Source organism: Rousettus aegyptiacus, unplaced genomic scaffold, assembly GCF_014176215.1.
Source record: "Rousettus aegyptiacus isolate mRouAeg1 unplaced genomic scaffold, mRouAeg1.p scaffold_m13_p_7, whole genome shotgun sequence".
NCBI lineage: Eukaryota > Metazoa > Chordata > Mammalia > Chiroptera > Pteropodidae > Rousettus > Rousettus aegyptiacus.
Window position 1 is genome coordinate 102911736 of NW_023416310.1, and position 19677 is coordinate 102931412.

A 19677-nucleotide genomic window follows, 5' to 3' on the forward strand; every position below is an offset into this window, starting at 1 on the left:
CCTCAAGTCAACCTCGACCACTAGACAGGCTTGGACACCCTTAGGGTGCTGGGTCTGGTCGACTCCTAAAGTCGCTAAGGCCTAAAGGCCACGCCCCGGAGCCGGAGAGTCCACCCGGAGCCATAGGCATTTTCTGGGCCCCAAAAGCCGAGCCGCGGAGACGCAGGGATGCCTCTCGACCTAATCGACGTTCCTAACTCTTCACATATTTTATATTTCATTCTCCAGACTCCTAAGATGTGGCGACCCAAAACCTGAAGGCGGCTACTTAAGACTTACCGTCTTCCCCGCCCCATTGGGTCCAACCAAAATCGTGAGGGGACTGAAGAAAGTGATAATTTGCTTATCTTTGTCCTCTATTCCAAAACTCCGCACGCCCAGAATGCTCATCTTTTCGATCCGGGACATGTTTGTGTTTCTTATCTGAACACCAGGGGGCTGGAGCCCAGCAAGGTTTAGCACTGAGACCACAGCAGGGCGAGCGCGGGCCGGAAGGCTCCCGACGGGGACGAAGACTGTGACTAGAATCCTTCCTCTCACACCTGGTTCTTTCCCGACTGGCGGGCGAGAGCGGGTGGGGGCCGGCCAGGGGATGCCCGAGGGAAACGCAGAACACAGGCCGAAGGACACCGCAACCCGGCCCACTCACAGTTTCCCGCCTCGGCTTCCCTGCAGGTCACATGAGCAGCTCCGACTCGCGCGCATTTACGCCATACGCCCGGGGCACGCCGGGAAGCGGGAGGCCAGGGGTGCGCGCGCAGCTTCGGCTTCCGGGCGCTGCACCGCCCAAAGGGGTTGGGCCTCAGGTCTTTTTAAGGAGGCGGGGATGATGTAGGCTCCTTGATGGGGGCTCGGACGCCCCTGAGAGACAGTTTAAGGGACGATAAAGACTTGTGACGGACAGCGATTCTCAGAAGTCTCGGCGATCCTGGGACGCTCTATGGGTGTGTGTGTAGTGTCCACTAATGTTAAAACGATTTTTTTAACAATACGCAGACGTTATTTGCCGTTTTCACTCATTCCCTCCCTAATGTGATCACATGACGTGCGGTGACTGATGAAATGTGTGCTTAAAAAAATTTTCAATTTTAATTTCCAATTGAGTAAATATTGATAGTTATAACTCACATAAAAGCTCTTTGGGGACGTAGGATAAGCACCGGGAATATAGTCAATAATATTTTAATAACCTTGCACGGTGACAGATGGCTACTAGACTTAATGTGATAGCATCATAAGGTATGTAAATGTACACCTGAAACTAATGTTGTGTGCCAATTGTAATATAAAATTTTTTTAGAAAGCTTTTTGGGTTCCTCGGTCATTTTTAAGAATAGAGAGATGTTAAAGAGCAAAAGCCAAATGCTGTTATAAAACTAAAATATTACGCAAATATGAAGGAAATCCACTGGCATGAGTACTGATACAAAATAGGAATAGACAGGCGCCTTTCAACTAAGAAAGTGTCAGTTATGCAAGATGAATAATAAGAGATCTGTATACCATAGTGCAAACAGTTAACAATACAGTATTGTATACTTAAAAATATTTGCTGAGGGTAGATCTTATTTAGTGTTCTTACAAAACAAATAAAGAAGGTGAGAAGAAACTTTTGGAGGTGATGGCTATGCTAATGGCATTGATTGTGGTGTTGGTTACACTGGAGTACACTTTAAAGTATCAGGTATACATTAAGTATGTACAACTTTTTGTCAAAAAAAAATCGAAGTAAATAAGGGAAAGAAATTACCTTTCTCAAAAATGAGAATATTGCTTTTTGGAAACCAACTTGAGGGATATCACATGCAAAGACATTAGGAAAAATTACAAAAACAATAGTGGAAGACACTAAAATTAAACAAAAACTTTGGATTACTAAGATAGGAAAATGCAGGAAACACTCTCCAATCACACACTCCCAAAACAATCATTTATAGAACTTAATACATAAACTTTAAAATTCACATGTCAAAGGATGCAAGTGGTGAAGCCCAGTGAGTTGTGACTTGATATACCAAGTAAGAAAATATGAAAGTTATTACAGTACATATTTTAAATTACCAATGACAAAACATTGAATTATACAGTAATAACTTATGTGACCCACCAAATGTAATAAAACAATGATAAAAGATTAAAGCCAATTTTTTATTTTAAAAATTTTAATAAAAAATTACTGCAGAAGACAATTCAAAACTGACTTTATTGGTGAGGTTATTATTTTCATACCTATTTTCTGTGGTTGATTGAAAGGAGATTCTCATACTAGGACTCCAGACATGTAAACTGAGGAAACTTGAAAGACTGATTTATGCATGCTCTTGCTCAGTAGTATGGCCTTAACAAAGTGAAAGCCCATTTTTAAAGTCAGGTTTACTGATGCATAAGTTACATATGGTAAAACTCACCCTTTCAGGTGTAGTTTCATGAGTTTTGACAAGTGTAAACAGAAGCGTAATCACCAAGACCGTCCCCCGCCCCACACACACACCATTTAAATAAATACTTGGATACCTGTTATTTTGACATGAAGTATCCGACATCACCTCTTAGGCAGTTTTGTTTTTTAAAAAAAGTTAAATTTACCAGAGGGGAGTGGGGGGATATACAGGATACAAGAGGTCAAATATGTAGTAACAGAAAGAAATTAACTATGGAAGGTAAACACACAGTGTAAATATATATATATATATTCCTTATTGTTAAAATGTACAGCTGAAACTTGGATTTCGTTAACCAATATCACCATAAAAATAATTAATTTTTAAAAAGTTAAACTTGAAATCTAATCACACCTTTAAATTTAACTTATAGTTCACAAGAAATAAGGATTACGTTAATACTATCACGAAAATGGAAAAGGCAAGTCTGGAAGGTGGGATGTGTTACAGGATACTTGCCCAGGCTATCGTTGTCATTAAAACGACTGTTGCAGATTATAAAAGACTTCGAAAAACAAACAAACAAACAAACAGTATCATTGCAAATAGAGACTTGAGTTATATGTCACCCAGATGCAACACATGATCCTGAATTGGATCCTGGTTTGGACATAGAGATGTGGAGGGAGTTGCAGGGGGGATACACGCGGAAACTTTTTCTGAATGTAGACTGGAAATCAAATGCTAAAATAGAATTATTGTTAATTTCTTTATATTAGATGTAATAATATTTTGCTATGTAAGAAAACAAGCATTTTTGAAGTGCAAATGGAAGTGTTAATTGATAGTGTCATGCTTTCTATAATTTAAAATACTTCAGAAAAATTATGAGTTGAAGGGAAAAAAGGACATGACAAGGTAGCCAGATTCTATTACAAAAATTTCCAACTTTGTAACAATAGGAAACTACAAAACTAAGAGAACTCTAGAAGGGTGGAAAAGATTTACAATAAAAATGATTAAGCTCCCAAAACAAAAAGAGCTAAAAAGGCAAATCAGTCAAGTTCTCAATAAACTACTACTGAAAAATGTTTCGTTTTGCTTATATCATACTTAGTGAAATGGAAAATAAAACTACCATGAGATACGATCTTATACCTGTTAGTGAATCTCTTATCCTTATAATACTATCGCACATAAATTCTTTTTCTGACATTGGTATTGGTACATCAGCTTTCTTTTGATTAGTATTTGTCTAGTCTGTTTCTTGATTTTCAACTCTTTAATGTCATGTTTTCATGATGTGTATTCTCGAAAAAAGCTGATGATTTTTTATACAATTTTGTAGTATCTTCTTTTTAATATGTGAGTTTAATCTGTTTTCATTTGCTGTGATTCTTGATAAATTTGGATGTGTGTCTCATATCTTTTTCCTTGCTTTTTCTTTTCTTCTTTTTCCTCTTTTCCTTGTTTCTGGATTGATTGAGCTTCCTTTATTCCCATGTTTTATTCCACTGGTTTGGGAGTTGCACACTCTAGTTCTGACATTTCAGTGGTTAGGCTTAAATTTTTTACATGCCTTTTTTGAAGTCTAAAGTTAATATTTTTAGCATACTTTCAAATGATATAAGAACCATAAAATGCTCCAACTCTGATTACTTCTTCCATCTCCTATATTTTCATTGTTTAGTATGTTTTTCCTTATTGTCTTGAAATCCCCCAAATAAGACATTTTTTAACCAGCATTATTCATTTAGGTTTACCAACATATTTTGATCTCTTTGATTACCACTGCTTTTTGCATCTTACTTTCCTTTGAGGTTCATTTCACTCATTACATTAACAAAACTTTTAAATCCTACTACTAAAGAACGTTCAGGGAAAGAAATCTATCCCACAATGCTGATTTCAGGATTAAGCAAAGTTATTTTTGTGAAAGTACTTTATAAGTTTCAAAACTGTAAAAATATGATTTATTTTTGTGTATTGAATATTTTCAGAGGAGTGATCTGGTGAAGTGTAACAAAAACTATAAAAATGATAACACAAGTCCTTTAGCATAAGAAAATATTTTTAAAAATTATACAGAGGTTTCTAGTAGCATTGTTTATGATTGTGGAATACTAGAAATCAACCAAATGGTGAAGTAAATTGTGGAACATCAATTTCATATTATAGGAGGTAACCTTTAAAATAACAAGTAGATATGGGAGGTGAACACAATGTAAATACATATATGTCTTACTGTTACAATATATGGCTGAAACTTAACAGATTTTGTTAACCAACATCACCATAAAATAAATAAATAAAAATTTAAAAATAACAAGTAGATACATGAATGAGAAGTATTAATAAACAAAAAAGATAAACACAAATTGTACATATTTATTGATTACAACTCTGTAAAGTTGTCTATGTGTTAGTAAAGATTGGAAGAAGTCATCAAAAAACTGATAGTCACTAGGCCAAGAGGAAAAAGCTCTATGTTAATTTTTAAATAATGTTATTTATTCAATAAAAAATATCTTAAAGACACGCTTGAGGATTGAAAGGATAGAAGTTAATATAGGGTCAAGAAAAGAAAGAGATGCTATCATTTTATATTTAGTCACTATGAAAAATTTGCAGCGTCATGCTAGTTGATAGATTAGAATCAGTTCATTGGAAAGTCATTTGACCTTAAATGACTATAGTTAGTAAAAACCAGAGTTATAAGTTTTTAAAAATAGGTTGCCAATTTGGAAGCCACTAATAGAGATAAAGATTTTTGGCAAAAGGATGTTACCTATTAATGCAACTTGTTAACACTATTCAAAATCCTTTTTCTAAATTATGTAATTACTAATAATCCTTTAAAATTCTGAATACTGGTTGCTAATTTCTTTCTGTTCTCCTAAAATAAGGTGGGTTTTTAAAAATACTGTATTAGTTCACATTGGCTTGGTCTCTATAGCTTAGCCTTAATGTTTTGCTCTTTTTTTTTTTTTTTAGGAGTCTCATCAAAGTTGTTTCTATTGCTGCTGCAGACTCCTTGAGTTTCCACAGTATTCATATAGATTTGCTCAACTAATATAACCAAGGGCCTACTTATTCATTCAGTTATTTATTCAACAAACATGAGTCGAGTGCCTACAATAGTCTGGTCCTGGACAATGAAGACATCAATTAAATAAAATCCGTATTCTCAAGGAGCTCACAGTCTTGTGAAGTAAAAAGGTCCCCAGTGCATGGCATTTATGGGATATAAAGTCTCTTTAATAATAATAGTAAAAGCAATCATTAACTATTTCAACTTGTAATGTTATTTTTAATAAACTTTTTATTTTAAATCATTTTAGATTTGCAGAAAAGTTACAAGAATGTTATAGAGAGTTTACTTGCACCCAGTTATCTCTGTTGTTCACACTAGTAGGCCACATTTGTTACAACTGAGGAACCCACATTGGCGCATTACTAGACTCCACAGGTTTTTTTTTTGGGGGGGGGGGAAGCCCCTAGTTTTACCTACTATCCTTTTTCTATTCCTGGATCTCATCCAGGATACCACATTACATTTAGTCATCATGTCTCCTTAGGCTCCTCTGAGCTGTGATAATTTCTCAGACAATGCTTGTTTTTGATGACCTTGACAGTTTTAAGGTGTATTGGTCAGATATTTCATCCTTCAATTTTGGTATGTGTTATGTTTTTTCTCATGGTTAAACAGAGCTTCTGGGTTTGGGGGAGGAAGAGCACAGAGATAAAATGCCATTCTTACTACATCGTATTAATAGTACAGGCTATTAACATGATTTACCGTGTTAATGTTGATCTTGATCACTTGGCTGAGGCTTGACAGATTTTTCCATTGCAAAGTTACTCCTCTTATAATCTCCTTTCCATGTTGTACTCTTTAAAATGAAGTCATGGTGTATCCCCCACTTAAGGAGGGTTATGCTTTACTTCTCTGCGGGTGGAATAAATTACTTGGGATCCTCTTGTACAAAAGAATTAACTTAAACATTAACTTTTATTTGGAGTGTTACAGTCGTCAAGTTCTTTCAAATATTTTATGGTCCCTGCTCTGGGAGAGTTTGCAATCAGGTTGGAGAAATCAGACTCAAAGGAAAAGTCAATGACAACAGTATAAGAAATATAATTTTGCACACCTCTCTTCACAGTAGGCTTATTCACAATAGCCCAAAGCCAGAAGCAATCCAAATGTCTACTGAGGGATGAATAGATAAACAAAATGTAGTATATTCAGACAAACAAATACTACTCCACCTTAAAAATGAAGGAAATTCTGTCACATGGATGAAACTTAAAAACATTATGCTAAGTGAAATAAGGCAGTAACAAAAAGCCATGTACTCTGTGATTCCACTAATGTAAGCTACCTAGAAGAGTCTAATTCATAGAGACAGAAAGTAGAAATGTAGTTTTCAGGGATAGGGGAAGGAGGCAATGGGAGTCGTTGTTTAATGGGCACAGAGTTTCGGTTTGCAAGATAAAAAGTACTCTGGAGATGGATTGCACCACACTGTGCACTTAATGCCACTGAACAGTATACTTAAAATGGTTAAGATGTTAAATTTATGTTATATGTACTTCACAATAGTTCAACAAAGTTAAAAGAAAATATAATTTTGAATAGGCTTTTTAAAAAAATAACTAGCCCTCTGATAGGAGCTCACAGTTATATTGTAAATCAGAGGCTGCAAAATGGTACGGTACCCTGTATGATTTTTAAAAATATGAACTGCTAATATTTGAAAATCAGGAGATCACACATAATAATTAGGATTTCTGGCTTCTCTGGAAAATTGGATGATCTGGTAACATAAGCCCAAGGGTGTCACATGGCCACAATCAGCTGGAGCTGAGCAGCACCTGCCACCTTTGGACAGGTCATACTGCCTGCAGTTTACTGTGGCCCCACCACCTTTGTCGTGTTCTGCCTCACTCGTTTCACTCCTTTTCACAGCCAGCCAGTATAACTCTCCTAAAAATCAGGAGTGGTTGGTGAGTTTTCTTCTGCTTAGTGAAGGGTGGTGCAGTGGTATCTCAATCCCCTGCCACTTAGATTACCCATGCAGCCGTACAATAGACGTCAACAACCCAGAACTTTGTATGCTTGAGGTACTAAAATAATAGGTCACTTGACAATTCCTCCGAAACCTTCATCTAAGCCCACACTTCCTCAGATTAGCCCAATGGAGTCTGAGGAGAACCAGAGCAAACACTGTCACAGGAAATTCGTTGGGGAGGGAAGGCTCTTGCCAGAACCTAGCTTTGGTTCTAAGAGTGCCATTTTAAGAACAACTTGATCAAGTCTACTGTGATTCCACCTTGACTCCTGAAGTGAACCAGTATTTCTCCTGCAGTCTCAAGGAAAAGAACTTTCAAGTGTTCCAATAAGATGTGTCTAACCAAGAGTCTAAAGCTTCAGGAAAACAAAACCAGACATGGTGCAGGAAAGCTGCGGCTGGAGTCCTACACTCTTTATCCTACCTGTGCAGAGCTGTGAGTCCATGCATGTAAAAGGGATGTCTACCTCCCAGCTACCTCCGCCTCTTCTGCAAAACTCTAGCCAGCCTTGGAAAAAGGATTCTAGGTAGCAATTTGTGCTTGGTACCATCTGCCCTAGATCGTCCTAAAATCGGCCTTCCAGGCTACCAACACAGAACCACTTTGGGGCACTCACTGGAGCCCTCCATTAAACTCAAATGGCTTACAGCTCCACTATGTGTGCTCAGGCCAGGGAAGAAAGTATGTGGTTTAGAAGGGGGTCTCATTTGCCCCCTTCTGGGATTGTAAGGTCTGAGTCTTAGGAACACAAAGGCTGATTCCCCTAATCACATATATCAGGGTACGAAAGGATACCCCCACTCTTGTCAGACTTGAAGGAAAGGCCATGCTTGCATGTTGTATGGTCATGATGGATACTTATTGGTCACCTTACAAACATCCATGTCCCTCTTATCTAGGACCCCAAATTTCTCAGGTATGCCACTTGGATGGGATGAAGCCCACCTCTAGCTCCAGGGAGAGAGAGACAATCAGTATATACCATACCCCTGGCCACCATTCAAAGGTGAACATGTGATCCCTCATCACAAGGAGGCTGAATTCCAGGACTTTTGATTGAGCAATCAGAAAAGGACAGTTTGCTTTCTTCCATTGCTCATGAACGGGACCCACACAGATTCAGGAGTTTGAACATCATCTTGGGAACACATTGGGAGAGCTGCCTGAGAATGGAGTCAAGAAGAGCCACAAGGAAAACAAGACACGAAGGCACCTTTACACTGGCCCATTTGGTTATATGAGCTAATAAATTCCCTGTTTGGCTTTAGCCAGTTTGGCTTTGGTTTTTGGTCACTGACAACAGAAAGGATCCTAACTGAAACCCCAGTGAATACAACTTGACTTCGTTAAGTTTCGATAGTTTCTGCTCTAATCACTATCTTCTTGCCAGTATTTTTTAATTCCCTTTAAGATAGCTCAATCTAGCTATGACCATTATAGAAATTAGTAGAACTAAAAAAAAAAAAAAAAATTCTAATATTTATATGTTTTAGCATAAATTTCTATTTAGTGGTTTACATTATACTTCTCTTTTTTACATACGTCTTTTAAGAGGAAATTCGATCTTCTGACTTTAAGAAATGCAAATGTGGGGGAATGATGTATCAACCTAAAGATTGTCTTTCGTAACAAAATGCTTTGAGGGGGAGAGAATAGGGATTTTTGTTATTAAAAGATAAACATAAAATTATTTTTTTTAACATACAGGGCATTGGAAACATTTGACATTCTCTATTAGACATTCTCTATCTGATTGTTAGAAATTATTCATTTCCTCAAAGAGAGAGAATAAATTGGGTATACAATCTTGTATGATACACTGTCTTTGCCTAACGCGAACGCTGAACGTTTCAGAGCAATGAGAATGCTTCTGCATTTGAGTTTCCTAGCTCTTGGGGCTGCCTACATTTGTGCCATTGCTGTAGAAAGTCCCATGAATAGACTGGTGGCAGAGACCTTGACACTGCTCTCCACTCATCAGACTCTGCTGATAGGCGATGGGGTAACTTTCTTTTTTGAGTCCTACAGTCTTTAAAGGGCATAGGTAATCATTCATGGTGGTTAATTTCTAACAAAATTTTATTAATAATGTAGTTATGAGTGTTAGTAATAGATAATTGATAACCATATCATAAGTGTTTATTAAAAGTTATGAATGCTAGAGTGCTTTAAAAATGAATGTATTTCCTTTTCTTTTCAGAACCTGATGATTCCTACTCCTGAACATAAAAATGTAAGTTAAACTATGATTTGATAAAATGATTTCGTGAATAAGTAAACTGCATATTTTAAGCTATACAGCATTATTTACCATTGGAACTATTTAATGTTCTGTAGTTTGTATTTATGTGTGAGGGTGTAAATGTATTTACTTATAAATATTAGGAATGACTTTACAACAAATAGAATCCATTAGACAAGTGGATCGGGCCTTTAAGGGACGTTGTCAGTTTTCCATCTTAAAGAGCCTCAAGTCAGGCATTCTTTCCAGAAAATTCCACCCTGGGTGACAGGTACCTCTTAGTCTCCATTCAACCCTGATTATCTACTGCTTTCTCCACTTTAATGTCTTTTTGAAAGTATTAGCAACTTAGGGTTATATTTTTATGATCACGGTCAGTAGACACGTAAATATATAACAAATGCCCTATATTAATAATCATTTCCACATACTTAAATGATTGTGACATATAATGGAATTGTATACATTTAGAGCATGCTGTGGTGATATTAAAATGTAAAATATAGGATTTATTAGTCTAAATAGAATCAAATTATCAGCTAGAACTGGTAATTTCTAGCTGGTAACTGATATAAGATCAGTAATGTCATTGCGTTACACTTCCTAAACATTTTATTTTTGATCTAGTACTTAATTTATATCATTTGTAAAGCTCCTCAGTAATTATATAAACCTCACCTCCTTTTGAAAATTACAACTCACTATGAATTGGTTTGCCACCTAGAAAAGGAGCAAGTAAGAAACCCTTTGGAGAAGAGAACACGTGTAAATGCCACAAAACAAAGTCTGACTTTTTGGACCCGATTTTTATACCTTGATTCAATTACTTATATTTTTTAAATCTTCCCCATTTAGCACCAGTTATGTATTGAAGAAGTCTTTCAGGGGATAGACACATTGAAGAATCAAACTGCACAAGGGGATGCTGTGGAAAAACTATTCCAAAACTTGTCTTTAATAAAAGAATACATAGACCGCCAAAAAGTAAGTTAAAAATATGTAGTGGAAACTTTAGCGTATTTGTCTGCTGTGTCTATTTTTACAGGAATGACAGTTTCCTACAATACCTTTTGTCTGTTCTTTTTCACAGAAAAAGTGTGGAGGAGAACGATGGAGAGTAAAAAAATTCTTAGACTACCTGCAAGTGTTTCTTGGTGTAATAAATACTGAATGGACAATGGAAAGTTGAGACTAAACTAGTTGCTTGTAGCAAATGATTCTGGATAAGGAGAAGAATGTTTTATTGCAATGTGAATGAAGCCCAACTACGGGTAGTCACTTCATGTTCAGTGTAATTAAACTTGCGAGGCAAAGTAGCAATTATTTCAGGCATACTGCTATTGACTACCTCATACAGGCAGAAAGCATAAAAATAAAGTATCTGAGAAATATTTCAGATTTCAGAATCATTGAAGTATTTTCCTCCAGTTTGCTCTAGGCAAAGTAGATACTTTTATTTAACATAACATCCTGTAAAATGTTAACTTAATGTTATTTATGAAATGGTTAAGAATTTGATACATTAATATTTATTTTGTGTTAGGCTATGTCTCAATAAAACAAAAATAAGAAACTGGTTCAATTTGTTGCTGGTCTTTGTCTTAATCCTGAAATGAGTGCAGTCTGTGTGAGAACAGGCTGAGTTTTGCAGAGGGTCTGCGTGTGTATTCACTGAGCACTGCCATCTCCCTGGTGGCAGAAGTCGCAGGGTGGCTGGGCACACCACAGGTGGAAATGGCCCAGCAGGACTTAGTGGGGATGGGGGCAGCAACAACACGGGCAGAGGCTAAGACTAGTTTCCTCTCCATAGTATACCCAGAACCCAGGATGGTGCTGGTTAAATGGTAGATGATGAATGAATGAATGAATGAATAGGCCTTCCAGGACTGGCCATAAAATTAAAATGAGTTTCTAGGCTTCCCCTGGGAGGAGGGGGAGTGTAGGAGTCTGTAACTAGGTCTTGTCTCAACCTAGGAGAAGAATTTGGCAGACCAATCTCACTGCTGTTTGGCGGAAGGAGTCAGGAATCCTCTGTGGAGCCCAGAGCCCTGTGGCCTGGGCGAGTTCTTCTTCACTTTGCCTGACATTGTGGCATAACGAAAGGGGCAGAGAAGGACTGGTGGGCAGTTATACTGGGAAGGCTGGATTCTACAGGTCCCCACTATCCTGTGTTCTCAAGGGCAGAGAGGCATCAGGCAGAACAACACTCCATCTGCCTGCTCATGCTTCTTAGTACTATAATTGGAGGTCCCTCTGCTTGAGAAAATTTCTCAAGGATCCAGAAAATATGTTCTTTACAATATATTTCAAAGCTGAGACTTGGAGGAGAGACCCAGTAACAATATTCGGCTATGTCGCTGAGTTATTCATTCGTTTACTGATCACAGGCTCCATTCTGCACACTGGGGTACAGTTGCGGGTGTGTGCTGGAGGTCCTCACAGATGGTGCCATCATCCTGGGTATTTTCTGCATGGACTGTTTCTGAGAAGTAACCACTCCTACTGTTTCTGAGCATGGGAGAGAGCAGTTAACATAGATTCCCAGGACAAAGGATGCAAGTCTTTCTGCATAACAAAAGGTGTTTTCCTTCCTGTGCACACCCAAGCATGGTGCTCAGCACACTGCCTTGGCCCCGGCCCCCAACCTGTGCACCCACCAAGGCCCCAAGAGCTGGGCCGATGAAGAGGAAGATGGGTCAGCATGCCACCGTGCTGACTGCTCTAGAAACTGACAGGAAACAGGAAACTTGATTTGTAAAGAGACTGAAAGTCAAGTTCAGTTAATTTAGTAAATATTTATTGAGCTCCCAAATATTTGAGGACTATCCAGGGACTAGGATCCATCAGTGAATGCAACAGACAAAATTCTCTGCCCTTGTAGATTTATAGTCTTTTTCAGAAAAGGTAATTTTTCCACTTTTTTATCAAGGTCCAATATAGTTAATGTGGATTTAGGACCGGAAGTTCCTAGATGTACCAACAATTTTTAAGGCAGCAACTATGATTCTCCAGCTGATTCGACCTTCCCTGTAGAAACGAAGCCAGCCTGATGGCCCCTGGCCAGATGGAATAGAGTTTCTGCATGTCACATCACCTACTCCCTCACTCAGACCTGACTATTGTGGGGTTCCAGAACTCAGAGCATCAGGGGAGAGGGATTTGGCAGGCTATGGGTTACAGGGTTGCTTTCATGAATCTTACTTTTCCTTTCAAAAGTGTGTCCCAATAGCAGAGCATCTATTTTCACCCTGTCTTAGTGATGACACTATTATCATCCAGTGGGAGGAGCCAGTGGGATCTATTAGGCTGGTGTTTGGAGGAAGCTTCCCAAGAACACCTCAACATAGTGCATCCGAAGCCAAAGTCACTCTTTGCCCACCATCTCCATTCCTTGCAACATCCCAGAATGTGTCTGCCTTATGGTGCTGCCACATCCGCACTTGCTTTTGTGATTCCCTTGGTGGATGACAAGAGTCACGGGTAATCACACACCCATTCTTAAATACTTCCACTCATACCTCATTGGTTAGCGCATGTCTCACTGCCATGAGTAACTTCAAGAGGCAGGGGAAATACCATTCCCCCATGTGCCCAGAAAAAGAGGACAATCAGAAATATCGAAGAGTAGCCCCAATATCTAACACGATAGACTCTCTCAACAGATGTTCCCAGTGTTCCAGTGCTTTGCTGAGCAAACCACCACTTACTGACCACCTACTCTGGGTTAGGACTTTCTTAGACACTTTATATCACTATCTCAGTTCATTCTAATCACAAGACAATCAGAGATACTATTATTCCTCTTTTATGATATGGAAGCAAAGGCTCAGGGAGTTCAAATTATTGGCCAAGGTCACACAGTTAATGAAATCAGGAAAGCAGACAAGATGACTGACCAGCACATTCAAGTTGACTACCTGTGGTCATAAGCAGTTAGTGGTACCCTTCAGCGTCTGCAAGAGGAGGAAAGTAGGAGAGAGCAAGGGTGGAGGAAGACCGAGGACACGTCATTGTAGAATTCTCTCTCTGCTGCCTGTTTTTCCATCCTACGTGGGTTAGAGGAGGCACAGGCACATTTCTTTGGTTTTGACCTTATCTATCAGTTCACTAGATCATGAGTTCTGTTTTCTGCCAAATTGTCCACCTGACCCGGTGAGTAAGAAGAGAAGGCGATACCTGGAACTAATATGATATTGAATGTCAACTATAATTGAAAATTTTTTTTTAATTAAAAAAAGAGGAGGCTAAACCAGATCCATAAGATTAGACTGGCAGAGATAGGAAAATCATTCAATTCAGCTGTAGTCACTGCCCTCATATTTTACTTAGCGCTGTAGCCCGTGCTATGGTGGTTACTAGGAAACCAAGGAGGCTTGCTTTCGGTGAGAACAGACCCTACCCTTTCTGAAATAAGCCAGTGACAGCCAACATAATAACAACTTCAATGTGAAATGCTCAGGGCTGAGGCCAACACACTGACAATAAATTGGACCATTCCTATGTCATCCCATAAATCTCGATCATCCCAAATCAACAGCCAAATGATACACACAGTCAGCCTGGGCAGGTACTTGTTAAGCAATCCTTGTCCAAACACTTTTGCCCAGAGTCAAGTACAGAAGCCAAAAATTTCCATGTGACTAGCTACCTCTGAGCAGACGAGTCAATGCTCAGAGCCGGGAAACGGCCCCACTCCCTTCCTTCCTCTCAGTACAATGCAAGATTTGCTTCTAGACAAGATCAGCTCAGCCCCTGGCAACCATGCACCAGGGGGAAATGGCTCAGGTGCCTCTGAAATCTGAACAAATACTCAGAGGGAGCCATCTGACTTGGCCACTACACGAGGGAAAGATCTCATCCCTCACCACTATTGTATAACTCCAAAACTTCCTGCAGAGCCTTCAAAGAGCAAATTTCCCCCAGCCCAGTCCAGTCCTGCTCTGCTGACAAACTAGCGGGGTGATATAAAGGTTGAAGTACATGAGACAAAGTGAGTTCAGGGTCTTTCAAAGTGGCCGCACCATTTTTGCAGTCCTATCAGCAATGAACGAGAGTTCCTGCTGGTCCACTTCCTTGTCAGCATTTGGTGTTGTCAGTATTTCGGATTTGGGCCATTATAATTCCCTAATGACATATGGTGTGGAGTATCTTTTCATATGCTTATTTGCCATCTGTATATCTTCTTTGGTGAGTCATCTGTTCATGTCTTTTGCCCATTTTCTAATCAGATAAAACCATTTTAAGATGAATAAAAAACTGAGAGAGTTCATTACCAATAAACTCTCACTAAAAGGGCTTTGATAGATTGTACTTCTGGAAGGAGAAAAATCATTTCAGAAGGAATGCAAGAAGGAATTATACGGTTGCTGTTTTATATAGGATGATGTTACCTTCCTCCAGAAATGATTTACTTTACTTCTAGTAAGCAATTAGAGTAAGAGCAGATCATCTTAATATAGTCTGAGATATAGTTGATGAAAAGCTGGCTTTTGGTTTTGAAAGACTGCTCTATTTTGAGTTGGTTCTTACTCTTAGAGTAGAACTCTTCAGGAGCCCCACTGGAAAGCCTGGAAGCAATTATAGAAACCCCTCCTGGTTGGCGGCCCTGAACTCCAATTTTTGTTCCTTCGTACCCATGAGATGTCTCCAAACTCTGCTTTATCTGCAGTCCTTCAGCCACAGCTTTTCTCTCCACGTCTCTATTGCTCAGCTTCTCAACCTCTAGACCACAACTCAATGTCTCAAGGCTAAAAGCTATGCCAACTGTCAGGATAGCGTCTAAGTGTTCCTTCTAAGAACTTGGTCTCTTAAGTCTTCATTGCCATGTTAGCTCTCTGAGTCTTTCAAAGAGATTTTAAAACAATTTTACAAAGCTTTCCTAATTGACATTAGCTAGAGAGCTAGTCTGTACAAGCTAGTTTGTGATAGCCCAAATTGAAACTCTGCTTCTGGTTTTTGCAAAGGCCAGAGAAATAAATGAATGGGAGTGTGAGAGGGGCCACTGTTCCTGCATGTTCAAGTCTTTCATGGTGGCAATCATCCAGGAATACAGCAGTGCCTTCGATTTACTATCTTGACCAGGGTCAAGGGAGTTTCAAGGCCTTCCACTTGACCCTTACCTCATAGATCAGTGAACCCATATGACGATTCTCCCAGATGTTAGGAATGTTTATACTATTTATAAAGAACTAGAAAAATAATCAGAGGGTATAAAAAAGATTTATGCCACAGCTCCTTTTATCTCTTACCCTATATACGTTTTATTCTAACCAGAAAATCATGGTGGCATTTGGGTTTGCCAGGTGTCAGTGACAGCTCAGACTTCATATACACCAATCTTTGAAAGTCCGAGAATTTCCTTTACCAGTGCTTGGTTATTCTGATGATGGCTCCAGTCCTCTTCAGTAAAGAATTGAAGAAAGTTTACTGTACGTTGGTGCACTGGGATTGTAGGGTCCTCTTGTTTAATGAATGGACACTGGGTTTATAAACTGCCTTAGATCTGAAAAATGAGCAAAGGACCTGATTTTTTTATTGTGGTGGTTGATATCAGACCTCTGCCCACGAGCTCTTGATTCTATCTGACTACACGTACCTTGAATAGCATGTTGATTGGTTATCTACCTCTCTTGCTTCTAGGAACCCTTTAATGTATTAACCACCACAAGGTAACCCTGAAGGTCAAAGATCAAGGCACCCTGAGTGCTACTAGAACCTTGCTGCTCATCGTAGTCATTATGCCCACCCTGCCTCTAATGGTAAAGTACTGCCGACCTGGCTGCTGCCATTCTAGGGTTCCCACCTTGCCCAGTTGGCATTAGGGAGCCATGCCAATGGCAGCATTCCCCACCTTTAATGCAGCTCACAGCTTTATAATGATGATGGTTTCGTCTAACAAGTGCATCTCTCACTGTATTAAAGAAAGGAGTGTTCTCTGTGCCACCCAGGGAACGTAGTCAGATAATGGGTTCTCGGACTACACTCAATAAATTGATTTAGTATTTCTACTTCTCAGAACTATCTACTCCCTTCTTTAACTATATAAAGGAAGTTCTGGCATCTCATTTCATATTCTGTAGGCCAACATCAGGGTCAGGCTTCAAAGAGCCATTCCAGCAAACAGTTAGGATCAGCTGTAGGTGTTGCTGCCAAAACATTAAGTCCTGAGTCAGTGAACAGCTCCATATTAGTGAATTCGACTCTATTCAACTCTATATTCTTCTGAACTAACTGCCTCAGCATCCACTCTGCCATGGATTCTGACAGGACATATTAGAGAGCTCCTACAGGCCCCATTCTTCTCTGCCAGTACCATATGTCAGTTACAAAGCTATTGCCTCCCGGCTTTAAACCCACCTTTTTTTATTTTTTGGTCCCTCCAGCTTGTGGGTCACTGCCTCTGGGGCAGGGTCCTGGTTAGGTCTGTCTCTGCCTATCCTTTCCCTTCTCGGTGCATCTCTCTTGTCTTTTGTTGTGGACATGTTGCTCCCCTAGTCCCCAGATCCTTTTCAGAGGAAGATTACTCCATAGGCACCTGGAAACTTGTTTTGTTCCTGGGAAGAGGCGAGTTCAGGGTCTTCTATGCCATCATCTTGAACCCCCGCAATCCAACAACCCATTTTCCATACTCTGCTGGAGCTGGATTCTTAAGACCAATTTCTCCACTGGCAGGTGATGCTCTGTTAGGTTCTGCCAACAGGAGGTGCTAGACTAGGAGGCTGGAGGAAGGGGAAAGGACTTGCCCTTTCCTGTTTGCTTCCTCCTCCTTGTTTTCATTTCCTATTCCTGCCTTTTATGTCCCTATCGCTAACCATAACATTAACCCCGACAGCAGCAGTTAGTTCCAGGAGCAGCAGTTGATCACAGTTTGCACTTTCCCCCAACATCCGTGGAACCAACCTTTGCATACCTCATTCCCCTCTGAGACTCTAACACCAGCTGACCAGCACCCCCTCAGAGATCTGAACTCCAATCAGTCAATGTCTCAAGCCAAAAAGTTATGCCAACTGTCAGGATCACATCTAAGCAGAGCAGTGGCCACTCCAAAGAGGTCTGAGTTTCACAAGTCCCTTCCTCCAAGTTTCTAAGTTTTAATAATTCCGACCTTTCCCTTTGATCCCCAGCCATAGGGGCGGTAGCTGCTTTTTAGAGTTGCCACTTTCATAATACCTATTGTTCCCTTTTTGCCTTTCAAGTTTTTCAATACCTACTTAACAATTATTTATATTCAATTCTCTTTGTTAAAATAACTGGTAAAGTTTCAGTCTCCTGACTGGGCCCTAATTGATATAAATGTTCTGAAATGTGACTCAGACTATTGGCTTGGAGGCAAGGAAGGGTGTCCAGGGAGGGTCACGAGCAAACAAATGTCATCTTGTGAAGCATGTGTTTCAAGAGAAATAATTATTCTGCCTCTAAGCAAGAAGGTACTCTACTTTGGCAAGGGAAGAGTGCTGCTTCTGCCAGTTAAGGATAGCTTGGAAAAATGTGCAGTTTCAAGAGTTTCAGGTTTTTACACTCAAATGTCCCTATCCTGGGTCTCATGGCCCTACCCTTTCCCTATAAGGGCCTCGACTAGGACATAGGAGAGTGATAAAGGTGCACCACTAATCTCCTTTGAAGTTCTACGAAGGCCAGCACAGCGAGGAGACCCTGAGCCCAGTATTCAGCTCAGTCTCTCTGTGGCTGCAAGAGATTAGGGTCTCCTGTAAAGTTACCACGGAAATCTTATAGCGCTCAGAGAGAACCTTACATTGGAATCAGACTGCCCTGAGCCTATCATTCACTTTTGGTGAGATCTCCGGTGCTGTCAGAAGAGTCACTGCACTCTGCAGGCCTTGTAATTAATGTGGTCCTTATATATCCCAGCTACTTCATCTTCCTTTGCCTTGCTCTTCATCTGCCTTTCATCCAAAATAACCTGGGTTAAAAGCTTAAGAAATGGAAAAGCCACTAAATGCCAGAAGTTACTGGCAATCTACTATTCTCAGCCATAGGTTCCTATTACTTCGGAGAGGTGATCAATCCAACTACAAAATTTCATCCCAAGGGTTTGTTATACCTGATACCAATTATCATAGCCAAGTTCTCTTCATAAAGCTGAGCCTGAGGCAAGGATTAAAGTACTAACACTTTATTGGAGCATTACTAGCCTAGGTCGATGAGTTTGAGGAGAAGAAGGAAGTGAGGCCAGAAAGATGTCCAGCAATGTGATGTGACACATCAATACGATGTGGACGCAGCTTCACACCGAGGTATGAGAAACATAGCAAGTCTCTCAGCAGATATGTTAGTTCGTTATATGGAAGTGTTGAAAATGAAAAGTCTACCTTAAGATGCAGAGAAAGAACAAAGGAGAGGGTAACTTACATGTCAGCCTCCCTTTTCTCTCTCAGATTTCATTGGTCAAGGTTTAATCCGTAGGAGCTTACTTCCTGAACTTCCAAACTGTATCATCTGGTCATTGGCAGCCACATAAGAAACCAGACCCCATTTCACACAGTGTGGCATTTCATCTATATTCAGAAGTGAAGGGGTGACTTTGTGTAGGTGGGGTGCTAACCAAAAGAGAGACAGAGAGAAGGAATCGAAAGAAATCTGAGAAAGCAGATTGTGGCAATACACATAAATATGTGACCAGTATAAATATAAATTACAAAAACTGATGTAAGAAGACAGGGTTTTATCACCAGTAAAGAAATGGAATTGATTGTTAAAATAAATCTTCCCATGAAGAATACAAAGGTCAGACAATTTTATAGGTGAATCCTCCCAAACTTTCAAGTAACCAATAATTCCAAATATATACAAACTTACAGAAAACAAACAAAATGTATATTTCTCAGTTCGTTTTGTAAAGTTAACATATATTATAGTAAAATCAGAGGAGGATGGTGTAAGAAAATTATGAACTTATATTCACTCATGAACATAGACATAAAAATTGTAAACAAAATGTTATCAATTCAAAACCAGCAAGTA

General features: G+C 39.5%; 2 protein-coding genes across 3 annotated transcripts in view; one reads left to right on the top strand and one right to left on the bottom strand.

Moving 5' to 3' along the window:
- Nucleotides 1-732, bottom strand: part of RAD50 (RAD50 double strand break repair protein) — an 84149-nt gene extending 83417 nt beyond the window's left edge. Inside the window, exon 1 of one of the 2 annotated variants that reach the window (XM_036224182.1) lies at nucleotides 650-732. Coding sequence is in view for 1 of the 2 variants with exons in the window: in XM_016118400.2 (XP_015973886.2) it covers nucleotides 280-408 (129 nt within the window). In the remaining variant the exon portion in view is untranslated. Of the gene's footprint in view, nucleotides 1-279 lie in introns of both variants that reach the window. The other variant, XM_016118400.2, reaches the window with a different exon arrangement.
- A 6356-nt stretch (nucleotides 733-7088) lies between these two features.
- Nucleotides 7089-10885, top strand: IL5 (interleukin 5). Its single transcript, XM_036225068.1, is given in 7 exon segments — nucleotides 7089-7096; nucleotides 9098-9183; nucleotides 9186-9245; nucleotides 9248-9456; nucleotides 9655-9687; nucleotides 10552-10680; nucleotides 10787-10885. Coding segments are annotated over 7 exon segments (624 nt in total).
- The last annotated feature ends 8792 nt before the right edge of the window (nucleotides 10886-19677 follow it).